Below are 26,921 nucleotides of genomic sequence, written 5' to 3' on the forward strand. Positions count from 1 at the left end.
AAATTGCTTTCCGGCAGCTTTTAAAGTAAAGAACAAACACTTGAAAGTTCCTCCCAAGAGACTCCTGAGGCTATAGGACAGTCCTAGGATGCCTTCAAACCTTTCAGCCATTTCCTTTGAGAAGTGGGTATGTTTATACTTGATAAACCATGTCTTGTCACCGCATAACAGTAAAATCTCCATTCTGTTCTTTTCCATTTGTACTTTAGTCATTCCATTTTATTTTTGTTTGGTACATTGTGAACATCCAAGATTTTTAGTGGAAATAAATGGTAACAGCTGTTTCTCGTGTACCAAAAAATATAATTATGAAACTTAACCTTGAGACGATATGTCCAGATTTTCCCAGGTGTGGAAGTGACTTGAAAAGCTCATTTTGGGGAGTCGTCCCAATACAGAACCACATTCAGCTGCTTGCCGTCAACTTCATTCAGAGAGAGAGAGTTTCTATAGGTCTTTCTTTATTCCAGTACTCCCTTCTTAACACGGCTTTTCCTCTTTAAAATAGTGCAGGGACTTCCCTGGTGACGCAATGGTTAAGAATCCGCCTGCCAATGCAGGGGACACGGGTTCGATCCCTGGTCCGGGAAGATCCCACATGCCGCAGAGCAACGAAGCCCGTGTGCCATGACTACTTAGCCTGTGTTCTAGAGCCCGCGAGCCACAACTACTGAGCCCATGTGCTGCAACTACTGAAGCCCATGCACCTAGAGCCTGTGCTCCGCAGCAAGAGACGCCACCGCAATGAGAAGCCCGCGCACCGCAAGGAAGAGTAGCACCCGCTCACCACAACTAGAGAAAGCCCGCGCGCAGCAACAAAGACCCAACGCAGCCAAAAATAAATAAATAGATAAATAAATAAATAAAAGACTATGGTCTAAAAAAATTAAAAAATAAAATAGTGCATATTTACCGACATAAACACACCCTTAAGTCCCATCTTTCATTCCTGTTTTTTCTCCGTAGCTCTTACCACCATTTAAAATACTGTATATTTTACTTCCTTAGCTTTAAATTGTCTGTTTTCCCCCATTAGAATTTAAGCTCTATGATAGCAGGGGATTTGTTTCGTTCACTGCTGTCTTCCCCAGACCCAGAGTAGTACCTGGAATATAGTAGATGCTCAGTGAATGCTTCTGAATGAATAACGTGAAAGTTGTAACTCGTGATCATTTGGCCCCTGATTTTAATATAAATACAAATAGTTGAGTTTTATTTTACAGGGTTATTTTAGATTATAAGTAGAATTAAATCACATTGTTTAAAATGGGGATTTATCTATTCACCAAAAACCTCAGAATTTGTACTAGAAATGTGCATAGTGCATTGGAAGTTATGCAGCTAACTCAGTAATGCAATGCTGTTATCACATGAAAGGAATTTTGAAATTCTCTGCTAAATATCACTCAGGAAATTGGTGGAATATCTAAAAGCACATTTTTTTTTAAAGTTTAAAGGTGAATTATCTTCAGACTAACGCAAAGATATCCTGAAGTGTCATTACCCAGTTTGACCAGATTTAGCAGAAAATAACTTTTCATTGTTATAAAAAAAAAATCTATTCTGACTAATATTTGCCACCTTAAAGAATATTAAAAGAATATGCTATAAAATCCAAAGTAATTCCTCTGAAGGAATGTCAGCATATAGGTGCTGGCATGTTTTTATTTTTAATCATATTATGTTACAAATATATTATTTTTATTTAAAATTTCTAGCATCTGAAGTACTTACACTTTTATTTTTAAAACACATGGGCTCTTATTTCTTTAAGCAATATGTAAGATAATAGAAAAGGGTATGCAACTTGACTAGCCATTTTATGAACTAGATCTTTCAAAACAACAGCTCTAATGCCAAATTTCCTGCAGTATTCTCTCCAGGACAAGAAACAAACAAATAAAAAGCAATCCAGTCAGTGAACATCACAGACTTGTTTGCAAGCTATCTTTGGGCTGATGTAGTGCATAAATTACATCTTTGTACAAGACTGACATATGTGCCTATTCCCCCCTTTTATTTCAGAGCATTGGGGAGTCGACAATGTCTGTTGTGTTAAATCAGCTGCTTCCCATGATTAAGCCTTCAAACCAGAGGACTAATGATGACTACAGCCCCGAAGAGCTGCTGGTCCTCCTGATATATATTTATTCTGTCAGTGGAGAGTTCTCAGTGGACAAAGACCTGGGTGAAGGTGAAGAAAAAGTGAAGAAAGCGTTGGCTCAAGTCTTTTGTGAGGAGTCTGAATTGTCACCTTTGCTGCAAAAAATCACAGGTGAGTGTTTAACACAAATAGAGGACATAAACATCACCGATACAGAAAACAGATTTAAAAATAAAGGCATTTGGAAATAGAATGTAACCATCTTCATTGGAGTTGTTCAGAATTTCATAAGGCCTGATGAATGCTAGCCAGCCTTTAGGATTAGAGGTTTTTGTTGTAGGTTTTGTTTGTTTTTTTTCAGTTGTGGTAGTGAAGTGGCCTTCTGGTTGCTTGTCAGTATTCATATTCTTAGAGCCTAAGCTTGTTAAAATAGCAAAATACTCACAGGGTGTAATATCTTTAAGGAAAAATAAAATGATGTGCATCCATCCTATTCAAAGGATTTCTGTTGACATATTCTCTTTGAGATTGTCATTTCAAACTTAAACAACAAAAACAAAAACAAAAAACCTGTTTCCCTAAGATGTTGTACAATGTTATAGGATGAAAATTGCCATTTTCAAGAATAGTTTCATATTTTGACTTCTCATATTTCATCTTGAATCTGAATTAATTGGTAGTATCCAAAATAATCCCCAAACATCCCAGTAAAGTAGGCTGTTGATTTGGGGGAAATACATAATTAAATATCCTAAAATCTAACCATTTTCTCTTCTAGTAAGAACTGTGATATAACTTACAGAGATATTTATTTGTGTTGTTTCATATCAAATTCAGTATTCTTTATATTTTGTGTAAAGCTTCTTGCTAGTAGTGTGGATTGAGCCTGGGCCTGTTTGAGAGTGAGAAGTTATTAAAACTTACATGTAAAATGTAGATACTTTAAAAACATACCAGGTTGCCATTCATTCATGGATATGTGTGTGTGGGGCATGTAGACCTCTCCACTGGGGAAGGCTCAACTGAGGGAGGTTACATATCATCTGACTTTTCCTCCTGTCCCCTGTCCTGCCTCCCTGGGGGGAGCACCCAGCTTTCTCAGAAGCAGGCTGTGTCTCTGTCCACCTGAGCATCCCGTGCATGTGTGCTTTCCTTTGTGCCCACTGCTGACCTTTCCTGTGTCTGGTCATGGAAAATGAAACCCTGACAAGATGGAAACCGAATGAACTTCCCACAGAAATGAAACGTTTCCTTGCCCAGTACAGAACCTGCTTGCCAACTTAAAATCTACGTAAGGAAAACTTGTGGGAGTTGTTCCCATTTCATTAAGGTACAGCACTGAGTGTGATTCCATGTGTGTGTTTGGCTATAAATGAATATTGACTTAGAAAGGCTTAATATGGTTTATATAGAGCTTAGAACAGTGATTTGATTCAAAGTCAGTTTGAACGCTAGGAGAGTATAATTGGAAGTTATTCTTAACACACATAATTCCAGAAACAGACAACAAAGATGGTGTGTTTTAACGAGGGTGTTTGGATAGCTTTCTGCAGCGTTAGTGTGTTACTGTATTATTTTGAGAATTGAGGCCAGGCAGTCAGTGTTCATTCGATATTCGCTCAAGGTGTTTATTGACCCAGAATTTCATTCTTTATTGGTTTCTCTATTTTATGATTGCTCAGGATAGTGCATTTTCTTGCTTTTAAATGTGATTTCATGTTTAAAAACACTTCTGTACATTCGTGCTTATATTAGGAAAATTTGTAAAGTTAGCAGTTGAAGGTAAAAAAAAATAAGAATTTGTGGAAATTTTAGTGTATCTTTAAATTTTGGAGACATCTTATTTTATAATACAAAGTATACATTCCTACCTAGATTAGCTTTGTTTTTTTTTAAATTTATTTTTTATACATCTTTACTGGAGTATAATTGCTTCACAATGCTGTGTTAGTTTCTGTTGTACAGCAAAGTGAATCAGCCATATGCATACATATATCCCCGTATCCCCTCCCTCTTGAGCCTCACTTCCACCTCCCTTTCCCACCCCTCTAGGTTGTCGCAAAGCACTGAGCTGATCTCCCTGTTGTATGCTGCTGCTTCCCACTAGCTATCTATTTTACATTTGGTAGTATATATATGTCGATGCTACTCTCACTTCGCCCCAGCTTCCCACCCCACCTCTCGTGTCCTCAAGTCCATTCTCTGTGTCTGTATCTTTATTTCTGCCCTGACAGTAGGTTCATCAGTACCATTTTTTTTAACTCCATATATATGCATTAGTATACAGTATTTGTTTTTCTCTTTCTGACTTCACTCTGTATGACAGACTCTAGGTCCATCCACCTCACTACAAATAACTCAATTTCCTTTCTTTTTATGGCTGAGTAATATTCCATTGTATATATATGCCACATCTTCTTTATCCATTCATCTGTCGATGGACATTTAGGTTGCTTCCATGTCCTGGCTATTGTAAATAGTGCTACTGTGAACATTGTGGTACATGTCTCTTTTTGAATTATGGTTTTCTCAGGGTATATACCCAATGGTGGGATTGCTGGGTCATATGGTAGTTCTATTTTTAGTTTTTTAAGGAACCTCCATACTGTTCTCCATAGTGGTTGTATCAATTTACATTCCCATCAGCAGTGCAGGAGGGTTCCCTTTTCACCACACTCTCTCCAGCATTTATTGTTTCTAGATTTTTTGATAATGGCCATTCTGACCAGTTTGAGGTGATACCTCATTGTAGTTTTGATTTGCATTTCTCTAATAATTAGTGATGTTGAACATCTTTTCACATGCCTCTTGGCCATCTGCATGTCTTCTTTGGTGAAATGTCTATTTAGGTCTTCTGCCCAGTTTTTAATTGGGTTGTTTGTTTTTTTGATATTGAGCTCCATGAGTTGTTTTTATATTTTGGAGATTAATCTTTTGTCAGTTGCTTCGTTTGCAAATATTTTCTCCCACTCCGAGGGTTGTCTTTTCATCTTGTTTATGGTTTCCTTTGCTGTGCAAAAGCTCTTAAGTTTCATTAGGTCCCATTTGTTTATTTTTTGTTTTTATTTTCATTACTCTAGGAGGTGGGTCAAAAAAGATCTTGCTGTGGTTTATGTCAAAGAGTGTTTTTCCTATGTTTTCCTCTCAAAGTTTTATAGTGTCCGGTCTTACATTTAGGTCTTTAATCCGTTTGGAGCTTATTTTTGTGTATGGTGTTAGGGAGTGTTCTGATTTCATTTTTTACATGTAGCTGTCTAGTTTTCCCAGCACCACTTATTGAAGAGGCTGTCTTTTCTCCATTGTATGTTCTTGCCTCCTTTGCCATAAATTAGGTGACCATATGTGTGTGGGTTTGTCTCTGGGCTTTCTATGCTGTACCATTGATGTATATTTCTGTTTTTGTGCCAGTACCACACTGTCTTGATTACTGTAGCTTTGTAGTATAGTCTGAAGTCCAGGAGCTTGATTCCTCCAGCTCTGTTTTTCTTTCTCAAGATTGCTTTGGCTATTTGGGGTCTTTTGTGTTTCCATACAAATTGTAAAATTTTTTGTTCTAATTCTGTGAAGAATTCCCTAGATTAGCTTTGGATGTACAGTTCAAAAAAGGGTGGATAAGATGTACTACTTAGACTTGACATAAGTCAACTTGCCAGTGGAACACACATGCATTGATCAAACCTTGTGGACACCAAAAGGACTTGATTTCTGAAGGTAGATTTTTACTTGGCCAGTATAGACATGCCCCTTATTAAGTATGTTGAAAAGTCATGTATCCTGAGAAGTAGGGTTTATGTTTACAGTTAGCTGCTGAAGAGAATGTTTAATCTACATCTCAGGATAAGGAGTAATAGGATAGTGTTGAGGCAGTGGTGACTCAGTCTTGTAGAATAGGATGGAATACGCAGTATGTACTGGAAGAATTGAATTGTCTTCCAAATGTGCTTAGCCTTTCATGGAACTAGGTGAGTTTGGCTTTTACCATGAACTTGCCCACAGTGTTGCATTTATGTTATTCCAGTTTATAATCTCAGCTTATTTGCTACTGGGTGGCAGAAATTACTCTATGTCTTGTGGACATTTTATGGTTGATGAGATTTAGTTTAAAAGTACTATTGAAAACAAGCAATCAAGATAAGAATTCTACTTTTTATATAATGCTGTAATTTTACTAATCTTAACTGTTGATAGAATCAAGAAATCAGTACTTCTCCTGTACTAAAAATTAAGCATGTTATCATCACTCAACTGCTAAGTGATATAACCAGGATTTGAACCTAGGTGTTCTAGATCTGGAGCCCATGTCTTTAAACATGAAATTCTAAACCTGCCACAGGCTCACTTCCATAACCACTGCATATTGTATTCTGTAACTTTTGCTTGCTTAAACTTATTGTTTTATGCCATGCATGCTCACTTTCTGAATAGTGAATTAATATTTGGTTAATATTATAGATATTACTTGTGCTTTTGAATCTGTCTATAATAGCTCCTTATAGGAGTTTCCTCGTACCTTCCTGTTTTGGTGCATGTATCCTCTTTGTTTCTCCATTGCTATAAAGAAATTAAAATATTATATCTAGTCACTGAAATCTATTGGTTGTCTAGCTTTCTAAAACAGTAGTAGCAAACTTAAATTCCTTTTATTTCAATAATACCTCTCGACAGTAATTACCCTATATTTAAAATTCATATTTCCTTTTATATGTTAAAAGTGTAATTTACTTTTGATAGTTTCTTTCATTTCTCTCTATTCTTCCCTTTTATGGAAAGGGCAATGAGAAATTGTGTTTGGCAAAACAAAGCAAAACTTAAGCATGGTCAATGGCAGCGTATTATTTTCTTTTTAATAGGTACTCTTGGGGAGAGTGGTGGGCAAAAACTCTCTTTTCTACTCACACAAAATAACAAGGGTTGGCTCTCAGGGTGTCAGGGATGGGAGTTGTAAAAAGAAAATTGGTACGGCCTAAGTGTGTCATTTAGTGTTGTGCTTTCTCAGTCTTGCTAAGTTCAAAGAGAGTATCAGTTTCCATATATGTTAGTATTTGCATGGCAGTCACAAGAGAAAACAAAGGAAAACCATTTGAACTTTCTTCAGAGTATGAAATCAAAACACTCATTTCGAAGATCTGTGCAAATGTGGACTGCCATCACACAGGGAGCTATGTCAGAAAGAGCAGAGGCTTAGAGCAGAAATCCTTGATTCAAAAGTCCTGGCTCTGTCATTTCCTAGCAGTGTGTGTTAGTGGGCGCATTACCATCTCTGAACCTTGATAATAAATATAAGCCCCCTATTGACCACTCATGACTTTGCTGAGAATAAAATGATGTGATGTGTGTGAGCTAATTTTTGATCCATGCAGCATTGTAATAGGTAATTTTTTTTTCCATTGCTGTTATTATTTTGATGGCATCTAGCTGTCATGGAGGGCAGTGCTTCCCAGCCTTTTTCACACGGTTTTGCACACAGGCAGTAAGAATGTTTGCAGAGTCTACCGAGGTAAGTGGACAGGCTGGTGTGGTCGGGGGCCAGCAGCAGCAGGGACTTGATCACTCCAGGCCCTACCCGCCAGACCTGTGAACCGAAGCAGCAGCTTGGCACACTGGTAAACTATTAAGGGCAAATCAGTGCTCTAAGGTATGTTGGTCAGAAGGCTCTGGAATCAGGAAGCAAAGAAAAACAAAACTTGCATATGGTTTTTGACACCCAAAATTCTTGGAAAACAATTTTTTTGGTAAACAGTTTTTATATTACTCATTAATTTATGTCCCTGAATTTTTATACTGTCTTTAAAGATCAGGTCAATATGAGCTAGATCTATTTAGTTAGGTTCAGTGTAATGCTAGGGAATGAAAGATTCAAAATATCTAAAAGCTCTATGGTTCAAGAGAGAGGCATGATAATACCACAGAAACTGTAATTTATATTTATTAGATTCTTATTTTACTTCCTGTTGATAATTTGGGATTATCAATTTCTGTATTATTATATTAGGATTGTACCTGGATATACGTAATGGAAAATTTACAAGATTAGCTTAAATAATAAATAAAAATAAATAAGGATTTATTTTTTTCTCAGCAGGAAGTTCAGAGACTGGCAGCAGAACTCACACTCCTTTTGGCTTCCTTACTTCCTCCCTTTCTTCCTTTTTTTCCTGTCGGTATATTTCATCATCATGGTCATGAGGTGGACACTCCTCTTCCATGTATTGTGTCCCTGCTTTAGGCAAGGAGGGAGGAAGGATGAAAGTAAAAGGAATATACTAGTGGTGTCTGCCCTTTTTTATATTAGGGGAACCATAGCTTTCTGGAAGTCCTACCCAGAAGACTTGTAATCGTTGCCTAGAACTGGGTTTCATGACCACCTCTGGCTACCAGAGAATCTGATGAATATTTTTAACTGGGCACATATTTGTCATGAACAAAGTCAGGGTTCTGTTAAAAGAAAGAAGGTGAGAATGGGCATTACGTAAGAAACTTGAATTTGCTGCAGTTATTATTATAGGCTTCCCTGACAGAGGAAATTCTAAGGCAATATAATATACTGTGAGATGGAATGATGCCCCGGGTGCATTTATAGTATTAGTTTTCTTTTACAATATATACTGAAAAAACACACTATTGTGTGCTAGTATCATGGACTTACAGCCCAAATATTTTAAACTTATCAGTATTCATTGAACATGTCTATGTATCTGGCATTATTGTCTGTAAGCATAGAAACTCTGGGGGCGGCAGTGGTGGAGTAAAGGCTCTGAGCACAGGATTTGGAGTCAGGTGGGACTATCAGGTAATAACAGCATTATAATATCTGATAATCCTAGATAATACTATAGTGTTCAAAGTGCTTTTGTAAACAGTGTCGCCTTTGATCTGAAAAGAATATGTACGTTTGAGCCCATAAACTTATATGCCTAAAAAATTATACCCCAAATATCTGAGCTCAAATGAAATATATCTATAATGCTGAGTTGTCTTTAAGACAGTTTACTCATAAATATACTGCTAGTTTTTCAAACATGGTTTGGAATGGAGAATATAAAATTATGTATAAACTTGGAAATAGTAGAGTTGCAGTTTTCCCTGTGTTTCCATTTTTTCCGTGGCAGTTCCCTCCCTAATAAACCTTTTGTCTTTAGGTAAAACCCAGGTACACTTTGGGGAGGTCCCAGTTGCCTGGGTTTTTGTAATAGGTATAAAGACTCATAAGGCATATATTATTATGTTTTATGAATGGAAAGGTTCTCAACAATTATCCAGTTTATTCATTTTGCACAAGAGAAAATCAGTGCCCCAAAAGGTTGACTAATTTGCCTCAGATCACCAACCAATAGCCTATCCAGTGCAAGGATGGAACTAGAGACTGTGTTTCCTGATTCCCAGTCCAGAATTCTTTTTACTAGACCAGTGATTCCCAACCTTTGTCTCATGGATCCCTGGGAAAATCTAGGAGTTAGAACAAAAGGTTCACTCCTCTGTGTGTGCTTTGTGCTTCATGCATATACTCAGTATTACTCTTCACATATAAATATACAAATATTTGTAGATATAATTGTAATTTATAAAATACAAATTCATTGAAAGATATTGCTGAAGCTATAGAATTTTTCCTTTGTATCTTTTAGGTAACAGATACCAAAAACATAATTATAAGATATCCCCATACTTTAAAAATGTTTGAAATCATGAGTTGCAATAGGAGTCTCAAACTCAAATGTTTACAGGGACCAGCAACTAATATAAATAAGTAAAGTAGGTTAGGTTTTGGAAAAACAACAGTGAAAGTACAGTGGTAATTAGCAAAAGATAGTCGGTCTTAATAAAGGGGGCAATAGGGAGTGGTGATGACTGTGTCAAACTGGAGATCCTCTAATTGTTTCTAGGAGAGCGTGAGTCTAATATTGCCAATCTCTCAAGAAATCAGGAATCTGAGGGTTTTTTTTAATATTCTTAATTAACCAAATTTAAAAAGTTGGCTCATTTTCTAAAACACTGCGTGAGTCAAAGAGATCTTGTTGAAGGGCAGAATTCAGCTTGTAGGCTTCCAGGTTGCCATCTTTATACTAGAGTTTAGTATCTAGTTTACAACCCAGCATGCAGGTTGCAATCTTTATACTAGGTACTGCCTCAGGTATTGATTACAGAGAAAAGCGTTTAAATCTCTAACTAATACTTACTAGAAATCTGAAAGATCTCTAAGCAGATGAAATTAGACACTACAGGTCAGTCAGAAAGCAAAGGAAAGGACCTAGTGACCTCCTTTTTTGACTTCTTTTAACTAAAAGAAAAAAAAATCACATTTGTTTACATTTTAATCTGGCATGAGTTTACCAGTGAAGTAGCATAGGTTTTCCTTCCAAATAGATTCTGTAAAGATACCATCTAAGTGGAAGTAGACTTCCCACAGAACTCTGTCTATTGGATGGAAAATGCTGGGAAGCAATTTTGGGTTTAATATTAGGAAGACAACTCAGGAAAATAAAGCCAGCCAGCAAGTCTGACTCACCCCCATGAGAAGAGCTTCCCAGCACAGGGAACTGACACTGAGACTTGTGTCAGTAGGAATTTTACTAAGACATTTTAGGACTTTAAAATATTACGGTGTGAAAAGTCAGTTCTGTGGAAGGGATGGTGCATAAGTTCTCCTCAAATTCTGGGAAGATGGTATTTTTCTAGCTAGATCCATAGTTGTGCTTCCTTTGCTATGTAATTCCCAAAACTTTGGCATAAAATAATGGGAGGATTCCTGTTATTCTAACTGGAATAATCTGAACTTCACATTGATTGGGATAAAATGTATAAATTACCTTCATGATGCACCATGATTTTTAAAATCATCTTCAACTTTTTTAAAGTTTTGATTTTAAGGGATCTTGTTTCCTGAGTTTTTTCTTCTCTATTCCTTCCCACTTTTCCTTTGCCCTGTTTAAGATCAAACATGGATAATAAATGAGGAAAGGCAGGTCCAGTTTGGAAAGCACTGTTCTTAGGGACACTGAAGGTAAGAATAGTCTAGTGAGCTCTCAACCAATATCCACTTGCATTCCTGTGAAAATCTAACAGAGGACTTCGATGAGAAGGAGCTGCGAATTCGTTTTCAATGGCTTGTGGAAGGCAGCTTATGGTACTTTCAGGTCTACTTTCCAGTGGAAAGCATATATATCTACTCTTATCTCCTTAGTAAGACAAAGCCACATTCTACAACCAAGAGTACAAATCTATTTGCAATGACTTATTTTTGACAGCTTTCCTCTTTTGAAAAAGTTCAGGTAAACATAGACCATATAAAATTATTATTGCTATTTATGGCTGCCACTTTATTATGAAAACTTTCATCTCCATCAACACAAGGCATAGACGTTTTGTTTATTACGTTAGTAGAGGTATGTCTTTCAAACAAAGCATTTTTCATCATTGGTCAAGTACTTTCCCAGCCTTGTAGAAAGTCAGTCTTCTTTGTAAAATATAAAGTACTTCCCAACAGAGAATTGTAAAAGATGAGGAGCTAATGAGAATTTCTCCTCCTGTGCTTCCTTTACTCTGTCACCTCTGCATTCTTTCCTCCTCTCACAGCTTTCCCTCAGTAATTCATCAAATATGCATTTCTGCAGATTTCTGCTCCTACGGGCACTATTTCAATTGAAAAATAGTTCTCAAGATTTCAGAAATCTTTCCCTTGAAAAGTTGTTCCTTGGACCTTGAGGACTGCCAATGACAAAGGCTGTTGCTGTGGTAACTAGAAGGGTGATCCTAAAAGTTCATTGCCACCCTTCATGTTACCCACACTTGAATGAAAACTTCAGTTCATTACAGTAGGTGACAGTGTACAAAACCATGACTGCAGAATCCACTCACTCAGCTGAAAGAGGACTTCAGGATGCAGGGGAAAATTCATTTCAGAAAAGATTCTGCCTCACCTCTTGGTTCTAGTTTATGGATTCTCAGTTATTGTGGCATTCCAGTATTAGACTTTTCATTAAGGTATATACCTTCATTTCTAGTGTTTCAGATTTCTTGTTTCAGGGCTGCCAAAACAAAACAAAACAAAAGCTTTAAAGACTGTTGTTTTCTATTATGGTTTGTAACACTGTTTGGTATAATAGGGTCTATTTTTCCTCTTGATTTCTAAGATTTCTGCTGGAAAGTCTTAATGAAAAACATATGTCTGCCCTAAATCACTCCCATGAGAAATGTTGGAACTGTTACATTTAGTTTTACTGTCCAACATATTAAAATAGTTAACCACAGCACATATTACAAAATGGCTATATCAAGTGAAGATTACAATGTTTAGTTCATATTTAAAATATATCACAAGCTGTGTATAAAAATATTTAGAGCTGCCTATCAAGGTAGCTAGCCAGTTATGTAATTTTGCAAAAATATTAAGAGATCACTACGAATTACTTTCTCAAGTACTTAATTTTTCCATACCAGCTCATAAAAACAGTCATTCTTAACTAAGACACTGGAACGTATCTTCTTGCAGTGGTATTTATAGATGCACAAATGCACGAGACAGACTGTCCATATCGTTAATTTTTATGTCTGCACATGATGCCAATAGTAATAATTGTGTGTGTGACAGAGAGATTAATACTTGCTGATTCTTACTAACTGCACATTAGACTATAAATTTCTCAGTCATGAAAGAGAACAAATGGAATGCATGGAATACAGGGTAATTTTCTTAAACACATAGCTCTGGCTCAGATAGGAGTGATTGGGTGGTATGGTTGAAAAGAGCACAGAGGGGAAGGGGCCTGATGTTTATTCCTAAATACGCCCATAGGTGTGTAACCTGAAAGTAAGTCACTTAGCTTCCTTTGGACTCAGGATCCTCATCATAAAATGAGAGTTTTATTAGGTGAATCTAAGGTCTCTTCTTTCACTACCATTCTATGGTTCTAGCTTCTTTTGCTTTTTATTTTTATTGGAATCAATGTACTCCCTTCCCTACCTCTAAATCAGCTCCTCCTCAATACCGTTCTATCTTTTTCATGCGATCACTGTCATCTCAGAAGGGAAGCAATGGAGTCATTGACTCAACCTCAGCTCCTAGAGAGCAGCCCAGCTCTGTTTCCTTTGAGATGCTGTTTACAGCTCTCCAAAAATGCTCCGTGTTCTCCCATGGCCTTCCCTCTAAAATCCCTGACTCCACGCCTGCCCACCCATTTATCCTGCCTGCTGATACCAGGATAACATTCTTAAATTTAATTTTATATTTTAATATCTTTAAGGTTTTTCCTCTACTATTACAGTCATACGTTCTCCTTGTAGAAAATTTGGAAATGTCACGAACAGTGTAGAAGAAGCCACATACAATTTTATTGAATATTGATGAAAAGCAGATACTTGCCATTTGTTTTCATCTTTTGTGAATTGCCTGCTCGTGGTCTTTTCCTTTCTTCCTACTGATTATTAATTTTATTCTTAATGATTTTAAATCAGAGCATTTGTATTATTAAGTTTATTAATAGTCATATATTTTGCTAGCATGTCTTCCTAGTTGGTATTTGCCGTTCATATTTGCTTATATGGCAAGTCTGGAGACAGAGCTATATTTAGGAATTTTGGGGCAGGGGCTCCAACAGTGTGATTGGGACTCTGCATCTTTTAAGCTTTTCATCCTTCTAAGTATTGACCTCATTCTTTTCTATCACAGCTGCCTCTGTGTGACCTCTCTCCCTCCCAGACATTCCTGGCTTATGTCATTCCAGAATAGGAACTCAGGAAAAGAGAGAGCTTTTTTTCTTCCAGGGGTTGTAGATCAATCCTAGGAAACGAAGCTGACTGTCACTGTTACTGTTCCACTCACTGTTGCCAGGGGAATGGGGCTCTCTTTGGCCAAGCTGAGTCCTGTGTTCATAGCTGTGTTGGGAGTGAGCAGGAGGGAGGTTGGGGCAGGGATTTGGAGAAATGGGCAGTGGGCTGTGATCGACAGTCCAGCACTGCCACTTAACATAGGGTCTGGAGTAATTCCACAGAGGAAGGGATACTGACGTACAAAAGCTAGGTACGTCCACCATGAGAACATTCACTAATAAACCAGTTTTATTTCTTTATATTTAAAAAATACATCTTATCTTCTCCCTCTTGGGTTTTGTATTTTGCCTGTAAATGGATAAAGATGTCATTGGCACCAGAATAATTGCTTCAAGAGTAGGTATTTGTATGCCTAAAAATAATTGTCTGGAATTTTCACTAATGTTTTAAAAAACAGCATCAGAACAACTGTGGACTAAGGGAATTCTTAGAGCTCAAGCTGCTTTCACCATGCAATTGCCCCTCAACACTCGAGTAGCAGTAATTGTGCCTGTCATGCATGGCTGTGTAATTATATATAATTCTTTGCATATAAGAATTAGAAGGGCAGAGATTGTCATCTGGATGAATTTTAGAGCTCCATTCATATTTATGTGTTCCTTAAAATATTTATAATCGGACTTTCTCCCCTGATGACAGCCATGTACTTGTTCACTGTAGGATAGTTGGAAGATCTTTTGCTCTTTAATAGACACAGAATAAAATTTAAAATTACCTATGAATCCACTACCCAGAGAAATCTACTGTTAGTATTTTGATATGTATTTGGTGATCTATTTATTGGTAAGTGGAAATTCAGATCCCATATATGCGTCCCAAGTGAATATAGCAGGTGAGATTTTGTTTTAAATGTGTTTTGTAGTTTATCTGTTAAGGTCAGAGTGCCTAGAATAAAGAGGGCCCCAGGTATAATGTCACATACGGTTTCTGAAACTAACATTGTAAAGATGGTTGTTGAGAATGTTGGTTCTGAATCCATGTCCCAAGTTCTAAGAGACATTATCCCTCAAAAATCAGATTACCCTTAATCAGAACATAAAGGAGAATACTCTAAGCCAAAAAGGAGGACCATTAGGACCTTGGGTAGGAGGAAAAACACTTAGGTACAAGTAGTTCAGCCTAGAATTGTGGCAGAAGAAAATTAAAGAGAGACACAACAGGCTCTAGGCTCTGACTTATAATTTTATTATGTGAGAAGAGAAGATTAATATTTTAAAAACCAGGAGGAGAACATATGTGTACAACCATGGTGATACTCATTTGTATTTTGAAATTTAGTTGTAAATGTAACCAAGAATGTAATTCCCATAGAAGCCTGACTTTTTTCTGCCTTCGTGTGTTGCCTGTTTCTTCTGTCCTTAGCACCTGGACTGAATTGGTCCCAAAAGGAATGGTAATTTTCCCTGAAGTGTTTATGAAATGAAGCCCCCTTCTGCTTTTTTTTCTTTCATTTTAAACACAAGACATACGCCTGCCCCTCTTCGTCAGGCTCTTGAGTTGTTGCCAACCTGACAGAGAGCCATCTGGAACAGGAAACTGTTGGGGTGCAATGTTCATGAACAATTGACATTTTCCAACGTGTAAAATGCTTTAGGGTTTTAATTCTAGATGCTGTGGTTTTGTCCCAACTATACTCTAAAATAATTGGACTCTTTATTTCCTTATTTTTGTTGTGGTGGTTAAGAACAACAGTTAAATCTGATCTGTCTTTTTCATAGTCTGAGGTAGGATTGGGGGTTTCTTTTCTGTAGAAATCACCACCTTGCAAAGAATTTAATCTTTGGCTAAAAAAGGTTTCTTCATAGTTAAAATGTGGTTGGATACTTCCTCACTGGCAATGCACACCCTTTCTGTCAAAGTGTAGCAACAATGCACCATGTAAACAATAACACTTCAGTTATAATTTACGGTATTCAGGGCATCTCTTTGATGTACAAGAAGTGAAGCACATGTTTTCATCTATCAGAAAAGCAGAATGCTTTACATTTCGTTCCCAGAAACAGATATCAAGACACCGATTTTTTTCTGTGATTGAATCTTTGTTATTATTTTTATACTTTAATCTCTTGTTTCCCATCCCCCTTCTCCCTTCCTTCCTCCTAATCTCACACTTCTGTGAGAGAAATCATAAAACTGTTCACCTTGGGAGTTTGCACACTGTATTCTTGATTATTTCAAATTGTTCTTGAGAATGCAGAAGCCCAGACAAAATGACATCATCCAAGATGAGTACAGCCTTTTATTTTGGAAATGGGTATTTAATGGCTTTTGATTATAGAGTGATTGTAGCATTTCAGAGCAACAGCCCTTCCAGATATTCGGCTGGAAGTGTTGACGCTGTTATATGTCAGGGCCGCTATACCCAGAGTTTAGAATAGAACAAAACCACCAGGGTATATTTGTTGGAACTTCTTCGTAGGGTATGTGCAAATTACAATCAAAATATCAGATCTCTAATTACTTCCTTATTGTTTTTATCTCTGCAGTTCTCTCTTGAGCCAATTTATGCCTTATCATTTTTTAAAATACAGATTCAACATGTGAAAGATCCGGGGACAAGTTCTGGGAACATAGATATGTTGGCTTTTTGTTGGGCCTTTGTAAGGCCATAGCTCTTGTTTTCCAATTTGGCAGTGAAAAATAATCAGTGTTTTGCTTAAAATAATGGAAGAGCAAAAATGAACATGATCAGGCTGAAAAAAAATCTGGGTCATTACTCTCCAGGGTAGGGAGGAGCTAGAAATGGTTACCAAATACTGTGCTACACCCGCAGCGTCCTCTGTGTCTGGACCAAAGGCACACACCCTCTGCACTGGACTTCTCAGAGCAGTAGAATGTCATTTTTCCATGATCACCTTCTCACTCTGGAGGCTTTTTATTCTTTTTTACCCTTTGTTCCAGCCACAGACTTTTCAGTTCCTTAAATACATTACATTCCCTCCAACTAACTCCCCACCCTAGTCCAATTAACCCATTCAGAGCTCAGCTCAGGCCACGTGTCCTAGGCTCAGCCTCCTCTGCCCCTCCTCGCTAGCTCAGCGCCCTCCACCCTCATCATGTGTCTAGTGAACAGTTCATTATATATTTGTGTGATAATTTGATTAGTGTCTGCCTCCCGCCCGCCCCCCCTCCACCCCCGGCCCCAGAGCATAAACTCCATCAGTTTTGTTCACCATTGTATCTCAAGTACGGACTATGCTTGGGGGCACATGGAAGGCCCTTCATAAGTACAGTATTTATTGAATGAAGGAAGGAATAAGAAAGCAGCTCTGGCTCAGCTCCAGCGTTTCATCTGACACTGCAATGCTGCAAATATGTTGCAGCTTTACCAGAGGAACTCTGCTTTGGGGAACAGAAAGGTTGGTTGAAGAAGAGAATGGAATATCAAAAGGAAGCCATGCCCTATCAATGAGAGTTTGGAAATCCCATTGTTTGCAATATAGTGAAGAAAATATTTCATGCAGTGAAAACAAATGGTATCAGCCATTAATGGAACTGTTATTTTGTGCTTTAATATTTTTATCCTACCAGATTTTAAATTCTGGAGGTTTTTGGTTAAATTCACTGTTTCCCCATTTCTCCTTATTTTTTTTCATCTTTATTACTTCGTCCGTCTTCTCTTTCATCCCCTCGTCTTGTTTCCTTGCCAGCTAGTGAGCCTGCCGTTCAGCCATACCTGGAGTGCAAAACATTTTTTAACTTAACTTTTAGATCCTCTGACAATTCTTTTCCAACCTGAATATAACAAGGAAGAAACCAGCCCCAGAATGTCTGGGGCAGTGCTTTGGCCTGTGGACAGAACCACAGGGGCAGGAGAGCTTCCTCTCAAGATGGTGATTCTTGGGAATCCGGCTGTCTTGGGAATCACGCAGCTCACAACTGTAGTTAGGTGGGCTGATCGTTTGTCTTGCACTGTAAGGGGCTTCAACAGACCAATTCCGTGAAGGAAAGTAAATGTCACGTATAAACCATCATTTGAAAACCAGTGTCATATAATCGAATACAATCAGACTTTTTATTTTTTAAATCCGCGGTTCTTTCTCCTTCCTGCCCTCCTTACTTCTTTCTTTTCAGCCAGTTTTTATGAAGGAACAGCATGCCTCTAAGGCGGTGCTAAGTATAAGAGGTGCAATCATAAACAGGGTGGGCAAGGTGTGTGTTGTCAGGGGGTGACTTTTAAGGGGAGAGGGTCTTCAATGCCACAGATGTCCCTGAGTTCTAGCTTAGTCTCTCCAGTTTTCCCTCAACCCCCTCAGCACGATTCCCTTCCCTTTATCCTTAACGCCTGTCAGTAGTATCGAGCTATAGCCTCCTAACTAATGTTTCTTAGCAAATCTCTCCTCAGCCAGCTTCTGTAGTCCTTTCTGGCTGCTCTCCCAAACCTTCCCCCTCCCAGACTGGACAGAACCATTTCTCCAGAAATGTTTTCTAAAGTAACTTTTTTTTTTTTTTTGCACCACATCTGCCGCTCCCACCCTTCTACCGCCCACCTCCACACCTAATACTCAGGCCCTAAACCATGGGAGTTCAGTCATGAAATTAGCATTCCTAAATTACAGCATTCTATTCGGTATTCATTGATTAAAAAAAAGACTTAGAGTATATAATGTTTAATATAAAGTGGAGGAGGGTTTTTGCCCCCAGCCCCATGTATCTGTTGCCTGCTTATGTGTAACCTGAGGCCCCATCGTCAGGCATGTGTGCCCATTCATAGAAACAGGAGCATGCGCCCTGGCTTCAGAGTTTTGCTTCTCAAGGCAGGAGCTGACTAGCCTGAGCACGTGTTGCTTTTCATACATATAGAAGAATATGTGATAATTTTTTGTTGCTACGGTGAATAGGAAAATTGCAAAATGCTAGTGAAGGAGAATGAGAAAAACTTTAGATCCAGGTATATAGTATGTTTAAGAACCCCTAAGTTTTCTCTCCTCAGGATTTAAATAATTTTATTTTCATCTCTACAATAAAGTATTTTCTAAATTGTGCTATATTTTTTTTTAAAATTATTATTATTATTATTTTATTTATTTATTTATTTATTTTTGGCTGTGTTGGGTCTTCGTTTCTGCGCGAGGGCTTTCTCCAGTTGCGGCGAGCGGGGGCCACTCTTCATCGCGGTGCGCGGGCCTCTCACTGTCGCGGCCTCTCCCGTTGTGGAGCACAGGCTCCAGACGCGCAGGCTCAGTAGTTGTGGCTCACGGGCTTAGCTGCTCCGCGGCATGCGGGATCTTCCCAGACCAGGGCTCGAACCCGTGTCCCCTCCATTGGCAGGCAGACTCTCAACCACTGCGCCACCAGGGAAGCCCCGTGCTATATTTTAATACCATTTCCTATGCATAAAATACATTCCCTGCCTCCCATTCTTACCTGTAAAATTCCTACCTATTCTTTAGATGCAACTCAAATATCATTGCCTTTCTTATTCCTTCTCTAATCATACCAGCCCGAAGTGACCCCATGCCTCAGTATTAATTTGTGACAGTCCTAGGGCACTTACATTTATGTTGCCTCATGTGCTTGATATTTGTACATGTGTATTCTTCCTACCTGGTGATCTTGGACAAGTTACTTATTCTCTCTTTACCTCCGCTAGTCCATCTTTAAAATGGACGTATAATAGTACCTATCACATTGGATTGCTGTATATAACACTTAGCAGTATACCGCTACTATTGTTGTTTGTTTTCTCTTCTATTACCTTAAGCTCCTTGAGGGCAGCGACTGTTTATTATTCACCTTTGTATTCTCAGCTCCCATTTTTAAATTGTGGTGCTGCATGAAGGAAGAGGTAAAGACCGGGTTATAACATTTTCATAATGCTCTTCACTTTTCTCTATTTCTAGACTTGGTTCAAATGGAATGGAGGCTAGACTGGCCTTTGGGGTCTAAAACTGGTTCTGAGATGTTATGCTGTGAGAGGAATATTTGATAATGAGTGCTATTTTCTGTAAAATATTGCTTTATAAAACTCTGTTTGCTGTATTGCAGAAACCTTTTTCTTCTATTCCTGTTAAACCAAACACTGTAAACAGTATATATCATCTTCTTGGGAGTAAATCTAGATATTCTTCTCCTCCAAAGTTACTTTGCTCATCTAGGAATTGGCTCTCACATTTTTCTTTCACACATAACATATTTGGAACTTAAAAATTGTCTTTTAACTTTATAAGAAAAGGAAATTTAACCCATGCGTAGTTGAGATGAACTTTCTTCTTATACTTCCTTCTCTGAAGAAAATCGTATACGTTGGGGTATAATCACCCGAACCTCAGCTTTCATTGGTCCAACTGTGTGGATTTGGGTTACCAGACACCAGTGCATTTACCTGTATGAGAAGAGGGGCACTGATAGAGTTGGTCTTTCTCTTTCTCAAATGCTTGGTTCCATGTGCCTAGCATGCCAGTCAGCACTAATAGGAATTAATATTTATTGTACACCAAAAATGTCTAGACATGGCACCAGAGCCATCTTGTGGGGTGATCTGGCTCACTGAACTCATAGTCTGAATGATACAGTAAGATGTCGGCCCTCTAGTAGGACAGAGCCCTACCCCAGCAGTACTCTGTCACCAGAGCACACAGAGCCTTTGTTCTCTGGCTCCCTGGGATGGGAATTCTTAGACTGTTGTTACCACAGATGTGCCTGTGAAGTTCCATTTGGATTCTTCTCCAGAGTGGTTTCCAAGTACTGTTCTGCAAACCAGCTATATCAGCATCACTGGAGAGAGTTGTTCACCATACAGCTTTATAGGTCCTATCCGAGCCCTACTCTATCAGAAAGGTGAGGGGCCAGGTCTGGGGATCTGTCTGGAGCTGGAGCAGTGTGTCCTGTCTGGAGCCCCCGGGATCAGGCATGGGAAAGGGCTCTCCCTTGAGACATCACCCCCCTGGAGGTATCTGGGACCTCACCGTCTCTTCCAGGGCACTTAAACAAGGTCCCAGGTTACTGAACGGGGTGGGCGTTGTCAACTTGGAGTAGGTCAGCTGGCAGAGTCTCAGGTATCAGCGAGCATCTTGCAGGCACTCAACTGGTGACTTGCTGGCCATGTCCGTCAGTGCCCATCACACAGCTAATAAGTGAAGGAGCTAGAATTCAAACCTAGTCCTGTCTGGGGCCAGTACCAGAGTTCTTTGTCTCTGTGCCGTGTTGCCTACTAATTCCAGACTGAGTGGCTCCAGTCACTCCTTCCTACCTATTTACTCTGTTTATTTCTCCTTGTTTATTGTGACACAGCTGTTCCATTTGGTGGCTGAAGTTCTTGCCAGGACAGTGTTTATGCTTGGACTCTTCCTTTCCTTTTGTGGTGAGTGAGCTGGAGCTTGTCAGCAGGTCGGGGTTCAGAAGTCAGGGTCCAGGAGTTTTTTTCCCTTTAGGTTTTTTTTACTTGGCACCAAGGTAAGTGAGTCTTGGGACGTTATTCCTTAGGTGACCCCATTACTTCAGAAGCTGGTTTAAATGGATAATAGGAGGTGATGATGGCAGCTGAAATATTTAAAGCAACGACACATTTTGGAAAAGAAGACAAGAAAAATGAGAGCAATCCTGGTAGCTGCTTATATTAGTATTCTTGATTAATGTCTGCTTTTTAAAAAATCAAATTGCTAATGCATCTCCAGTCACTGCCCCAGTCATAACCAGTTAGTTGTGTTTATGTAATAGTAAACAATACACAGGCAGGGCTGGCTGAAATGTCACTTTCGTCCACGGAGGGAGTCAAGATTACGTACCTTGCTGCTTCTCCAGACCTTGTCTCTGCAGAGTACGCTTCTGAGTGTGACCGGGTCACAGCACAGCACGGAGGCAGCTCTGCTGGTGATTCAGAGTCGGTTCTTTTGTGGACTTGGAAGGGCCCCCGAGGAACTGCCCATGACAGCCTTCTCCCAAGCCAGCCTGCCTCTTTCCTTCTGCACCTCAGAAGCAAATTGCATTGCAGGCTCGTACCCAGCAAGCCTCAGCTGTTCTGTGGCCCTGTTGTGTTTGGCCTCCTCAGTGTTTGGGAAACCTTCAGTTGGAAGCCAAACTAGAATAGAGCAGCTTCAGATAAATAGCTGGGGGTTTTGGGTTTTGTTTTGTTTTTCTTTTCTGGTTTCTCTTTGAAAAATGTAAAGAATGGCAGGAATTGGTTGGGCTGCTTCTTAGAAGCAGTGGCTTCTTCTTAGAAGGGCCTGTGCTTAGAAGTGGCTGCTTCTTGGAAGGGCCTGTGCTCTCCAGCCGGCCCGAGCATCTGTCCCTTGCTTCCTTCTCTTGTAGTAGCTGCGGGTCCCCAGCTGCAGGGCAGTTTGTGGCTTTGCTTTCCCATCACTGCCGTGTTCTCCCTCCACCTGCCTGTTAGCGGAATGGAAGAGAAGGACAAGCGGCCATCCTGACTAGTTTGGAAATAGTTCACTTATCATTGTGTCATGTTTTTATAAACAGGAACTTGAGATCCACACATTTATAAGTGTTTTTAGAGGAATGTATCAAGCACAAGCTGTGGCACGTAGTAGCCACTTGGCAAACATCTGCTAAATGATTGAATCTGCAACTAGAGGTCCAGGTGTTTGGGGACCCAGGGTCATGTGTTTGGCTGGAAGAAGAGACATCATGGGGCAGTTTGGGAATATTAATGGCACTCTGTAAATACACGCAGAGCTTGGAAGACAGCCAGCAATTTTTTACTTTCCATGAAATACGGGGCTTTACTTTTATTTTGTGATGGGATACCTTGACCACTTTATATTGAAGCCCTTTTGGAGACCTTAAACTTTAGTGACCTTTTAAAATGTCAACAAATTTTCTTTCTTCTCATCCAGGCAAAAAGTCCTCTTGGGTTCAGTTGGGTCTGACCATCTCTCTAACCTGATACTGTCTATTTCTCTCAGTGTGGGCTGTGAAACAGGGACTACATCCCACGTCTCTGCCACGTCTGGACTTCTGTGCCCCAGAGACCTTTGGTGTTAACCGTGAACCCTAATTTTGTTACTAGCACCTTGGCTCTGCCCTACCAGACCCAAAACAAGTTATTAATGGCCCTATCACAGTGGTTTAGGACTAGAGTTCCACAGATTGCCTGGGTCGAAATCCTTATTCATCATGTGGCCCTACAAGTTATGTATCATTTCTGTGTCTTCATTTTCTCATCCGCAAAATGGGTATCCTAGTAGCACCTACATCATAGCATTGTTAGAACTGTGCCGGGCACATTGTGAGTGCTCAGTAAATGACAACTGCTGTCTTGGTGGTGGTAGTGACAGCAGCAGTCATATCTGTCTTAAGTTATGAGGATGTGGCCACTAGAACTTTTTTGTGATTTAATTTTGTCTTACATGCATTGAATACTTGGAGAATAGCAAAGTCCTTTTGTCACCAGATTGTAAAAGTATTGGATACTTTTCCCCCCCCTTAATGTATGGTCAAGATTTTTTTTTTTTAATTTCCCATTGATAACTTTAATTCAGATCTCCCAAAATAACCAAATAACCATGTTTAATTTGAAAGTTTTAATCAAAGAAGTGATGAGATTTGATTTATCTTTTGGGATGATTTCACTGAACAACTGTTATGGTCAACTTTGATTTGATAGAAAAGACACTGTCAGCGACACACACAAGGGTCCAATTGCTTTCCTGGTTATGAAAGGCAGATGAGGCCTTTGTGAGGGAAGGTCATTATCTTCCCATAGTAATTACTATTCTATAAAAGCCAACACGCTCTCACACCTGATTACTGAGGGAAAACAAGATGCTGGTTTCTGTGTAAGCACCTTGTGGTAAAGGCCAACTTTGGAATTTGGTCTGATGTCACTGCTGATTGGCCCCAGGGGTCTGGGTTTCATCTGTGTTATTGGAATACCTCAATTTACCTGTTTTCCACAGGAGATCACAGCACTCTTTAGGAGTTTGGAAAGTTCTGAAATGAAAGCACACTTCAGGACTAAGACAGGCCTCTCCCAAACACCGGCAGTCCTCACAAGGCTAACAGTGTCTGTTGACCTTAAGAAACGATTTTTTTTTCTTAGCCATCAAACCGCAGGATTTTTACACTGGCTTCATGACCATCTCTCCCTGTAGTCCACCCTCTTACTTACTTTGGACAGAAACTCAATTTCAGGGGCAACGTTGTAAAGTAAATGTTCGTGTTGGGCCTTTTCTTTCCAGTTTCTTAAAGATTCCTTTCAGGTCTACAAGAGAAAGCAAATTCTATCAGTTATATTTGGTTCCCAAAGTGGCTTTTGAACCCCAAGTGATATGGATACTACTGAAACAAAAGCCTTCCATTAAAAAAAAAAAGTGGATGCCTTGCCAATTATAAGAGGTGTGTGGTGGATGAAAGAGAGGGGAGGGAGGTGTGGAAGGAAGTCCTTGAGAGTCAGAATTGAAAGTGTCCCTGCCAATTAGGCCCGTGACCTTGGCTGTTTCTTAGCTTTCAGTTTCTTCCTCAGTGAAGCTGGGAATCACGGGTACCACCCTCACACAGTGGGGGAGGACCAATGCTTGGGCTGCCCTTAGTGAGTACTCAGTAAATCGTATGTTACCATGATTACCGTTATTATTATTGTACCTTGCACTAGACTGAACTCCACGTATTCAATTATGAGATCTTATGTCATCAAAACATTTTCTGAACACTTTTTTTTCTGATAGAAATATTTGAATGAGCTCTCTTTGTGATCATATCTCATTTCAGATTTTAGGTTTCACCAAACCTCTTGATCTAATCACCATCTACTTATAGATGGAGATATGCAGTCACTGATATGACTGATATCATGTACTTTTAACTCCTGGTAGACTGTGATGGACTCAAGCCCATCATTTCACCAGTCACCATGTGTTTACTGAGTGCCTACTATGTGCCAGGCAGGAGTGGGTTCTGGGGATACAGTAGAGAACAAGAGAAAGCCCCTGCCCTGAAACAGCTTGTACAATATTTTAATGGCAGCATTACTTCTTACTCGTATTTATATCCCATTCATTCTACCTAGTACCTGGCATACAGGAAATACTCAATAAATGTGGGGAGATTTTTTGGTGAATTGAGTGCAGCTTACTGAAATGGAAGTCCAGTGTGCTCTTTCTGGAAATTTTTCTTTAAGGAAAAAAAAAAAAATCTAAGATTGTCCGTGAAAGGCCCCCTTGTCTTTATGTTTTATTTGTTAACAGTCTCTATCCATCTGGTTGGATAGAAAAATAGGTCTTGCTGATTACTATCTTCTTGCTGTTTGAAGAAACCCTTCGTTGATTTTCCATATATATAGATAATTACCTGTGCTGCTTGTATGTGTAAAGAAATGTGTAAAAGGAGAAATGGACAGAAATACAAACCAAGGTTGGTGGACTTGTTCTTGGACGTGACCAGTTTTTGCAAAGCTCGTCAAGAGCTCTTTCTCTAATGGGCACAGAACTCCTAGTCTGCCTGCACACCAGCAGCCTCCCCTTCTACACCTGCAAATCAAGAAGAAAGAGAGCAGGTGGTAGGGTGGGAAGGAAGTAGCAGGGGAAGGCCTGTTAGTGCTTGGCCTTGTATAGAACGCTTCACCTTTTTAAAATCACCTATTACCTCTGAGGTAGATGCTATTCACCACTGCACCCCACCCCCATCCTCAATACAGATGAGGAATCTGAGGATCAGAGGTTAAGAAGCTCCCAAGGACACCCAGTTGGGAGGTAGCAGAGGCAGGATTTGAGCCCAGGCTTGCCTACCCAAAGGCTCTGTCTCTGAAGACAAGGCTGCACCCCTTCTCTACCTGATTAATAGTCTCAAGTAGGCCTTGCAGGAGTCAAGACTCTCCTCCTCAAAGCTGCTCTGGGGCTGGTGAGACAGATCCTGGAAGTGGTAAGTTGAAGTGTGCTCTTGTGTTCAGCTCTCCTTGGGCTGGGACACAGAGACGCGAGAGGAGCCAGCATGGCCTGGGATTCTGGGCAGGTTTTGAGTTACACCAAGTGTAGAAAAAAAACAAAATCCCTCTCCTTGGTCTTTTGTTTTGTTTTTTTTAGAGTCTGTTAAGATGCAGAAATTTTGTGTAGGTGCAGTTAGAATTAATGCACCTTTGGCCTTCTGTCTCCAATAGTGCTTTCAACTTTTATCCCATACAGAATCCAAGATATGTGACAAGATGGTAGCACCTAGAGGCTCTGTGATTGCTTAAAAACCTGTTGGTGTTTCAAGGATATGTTAACATCTGTCCTCCTTCTACCATCTTCCTCACAATCCAGAAGTACTGTTCTGGCTCTGTTGTTTGTTGAGAAGCATGTGGTTCAGGATTCTTTCAGTTGTCAGACATGGAAGAAAACCCAACTGAATTAAGGAAAAAACAGAGTTTATTGTTTCACATAAACTAAGAGTCCAAGGCCATCCAGCTTCAGGTACAGCTGGATCCAGAAACTCAAACTGTGTTATCAGGACTCCTTCACCTCTGCCTGTGTTCTTCTCTACACGCCTAGTGATTCCTGGTTTATAGCCTGTATAACTGTTAGTTGTTCATCAAATATTTCCAGCTTTCTTCCTTCTGGGTACATGGTAAGATTATGCTCCTTTGTCTCCTGAAGTTAGGTATGGTGATGTGATTTACTTTGACCAATAAAATATGTACGTAAGAGAGGCATGTATCACTTCTTGTCAGAAGCTTTTATGATCCAGTGCATTATTCACTATGTCCCCTTCTCCCCACGATGGTGATCATTGAAACTTGTCAAGATGGAGTCTCCATCAGCTTAGGTCCCTGAATGACTTCAGTGAGTAGAGTTCCTTTGCTAATCCATGATAGACACGTAGTATGAGGGAGAACTTTTGTTACATTAAGTCACTGAGCTTTTGGCATTTTACTATAACATAATCTAGTCTATCCTGACTACTGTACATCCTCCAGGTTCATATACAAAGAAAAACAAGAGGTATTTCTATCCTGGTTTCTCAAATAAGAGTCCTATTATTTTCTCTAAATAGCTATAGTTAGATGATGTGCCCATTTCTGAATCAATCCTGTGGCCTAGGAATTCAGTGCTCTGATTGG

The 26,921-nt window shown here is 39.4% G+C and overlaps 1 protein-coding gene across 3 annotated transcripts in view; it reads left to right on the plus strand.

Annotated features, from left to right (window-relative positions):
- Positions 1-26,921, plus strand: part of SCFD2 (sec1 family domain containing 2) — a 399,917-nt gene that overhangs the window by 163,371 nt on the left and 209,625 nt on the right. For all 3 annotated transcript variants that reach the window (XM_068542982.1, XM_068542983.1, XM_068542984.1), the window contains exon 5: positions 2,026-2,275. In XM_068542982.1, coding sequence (XP_068399083.1) covers positions 2,026-2,275 — 250 coding nt within the window. The remainder of the gene's footprint in view (positions 1-2,025; positions 2,276-26,921) is intronic.

This window comes from Eschrichtius robustus, chromosome 4, assembly GCF_028021215.1.
Source record: "Eschrichtius robustus isolate mEscRob2 chromosome 4, mEscRob2.pri, whole genome shotgun sequence".
NCBI lineage: Eukaryota > Metazoa > Chordata > Mammalia > Artiodactyla > Eschrichtiidae > Eschrichtius > Eschrichtius robustus.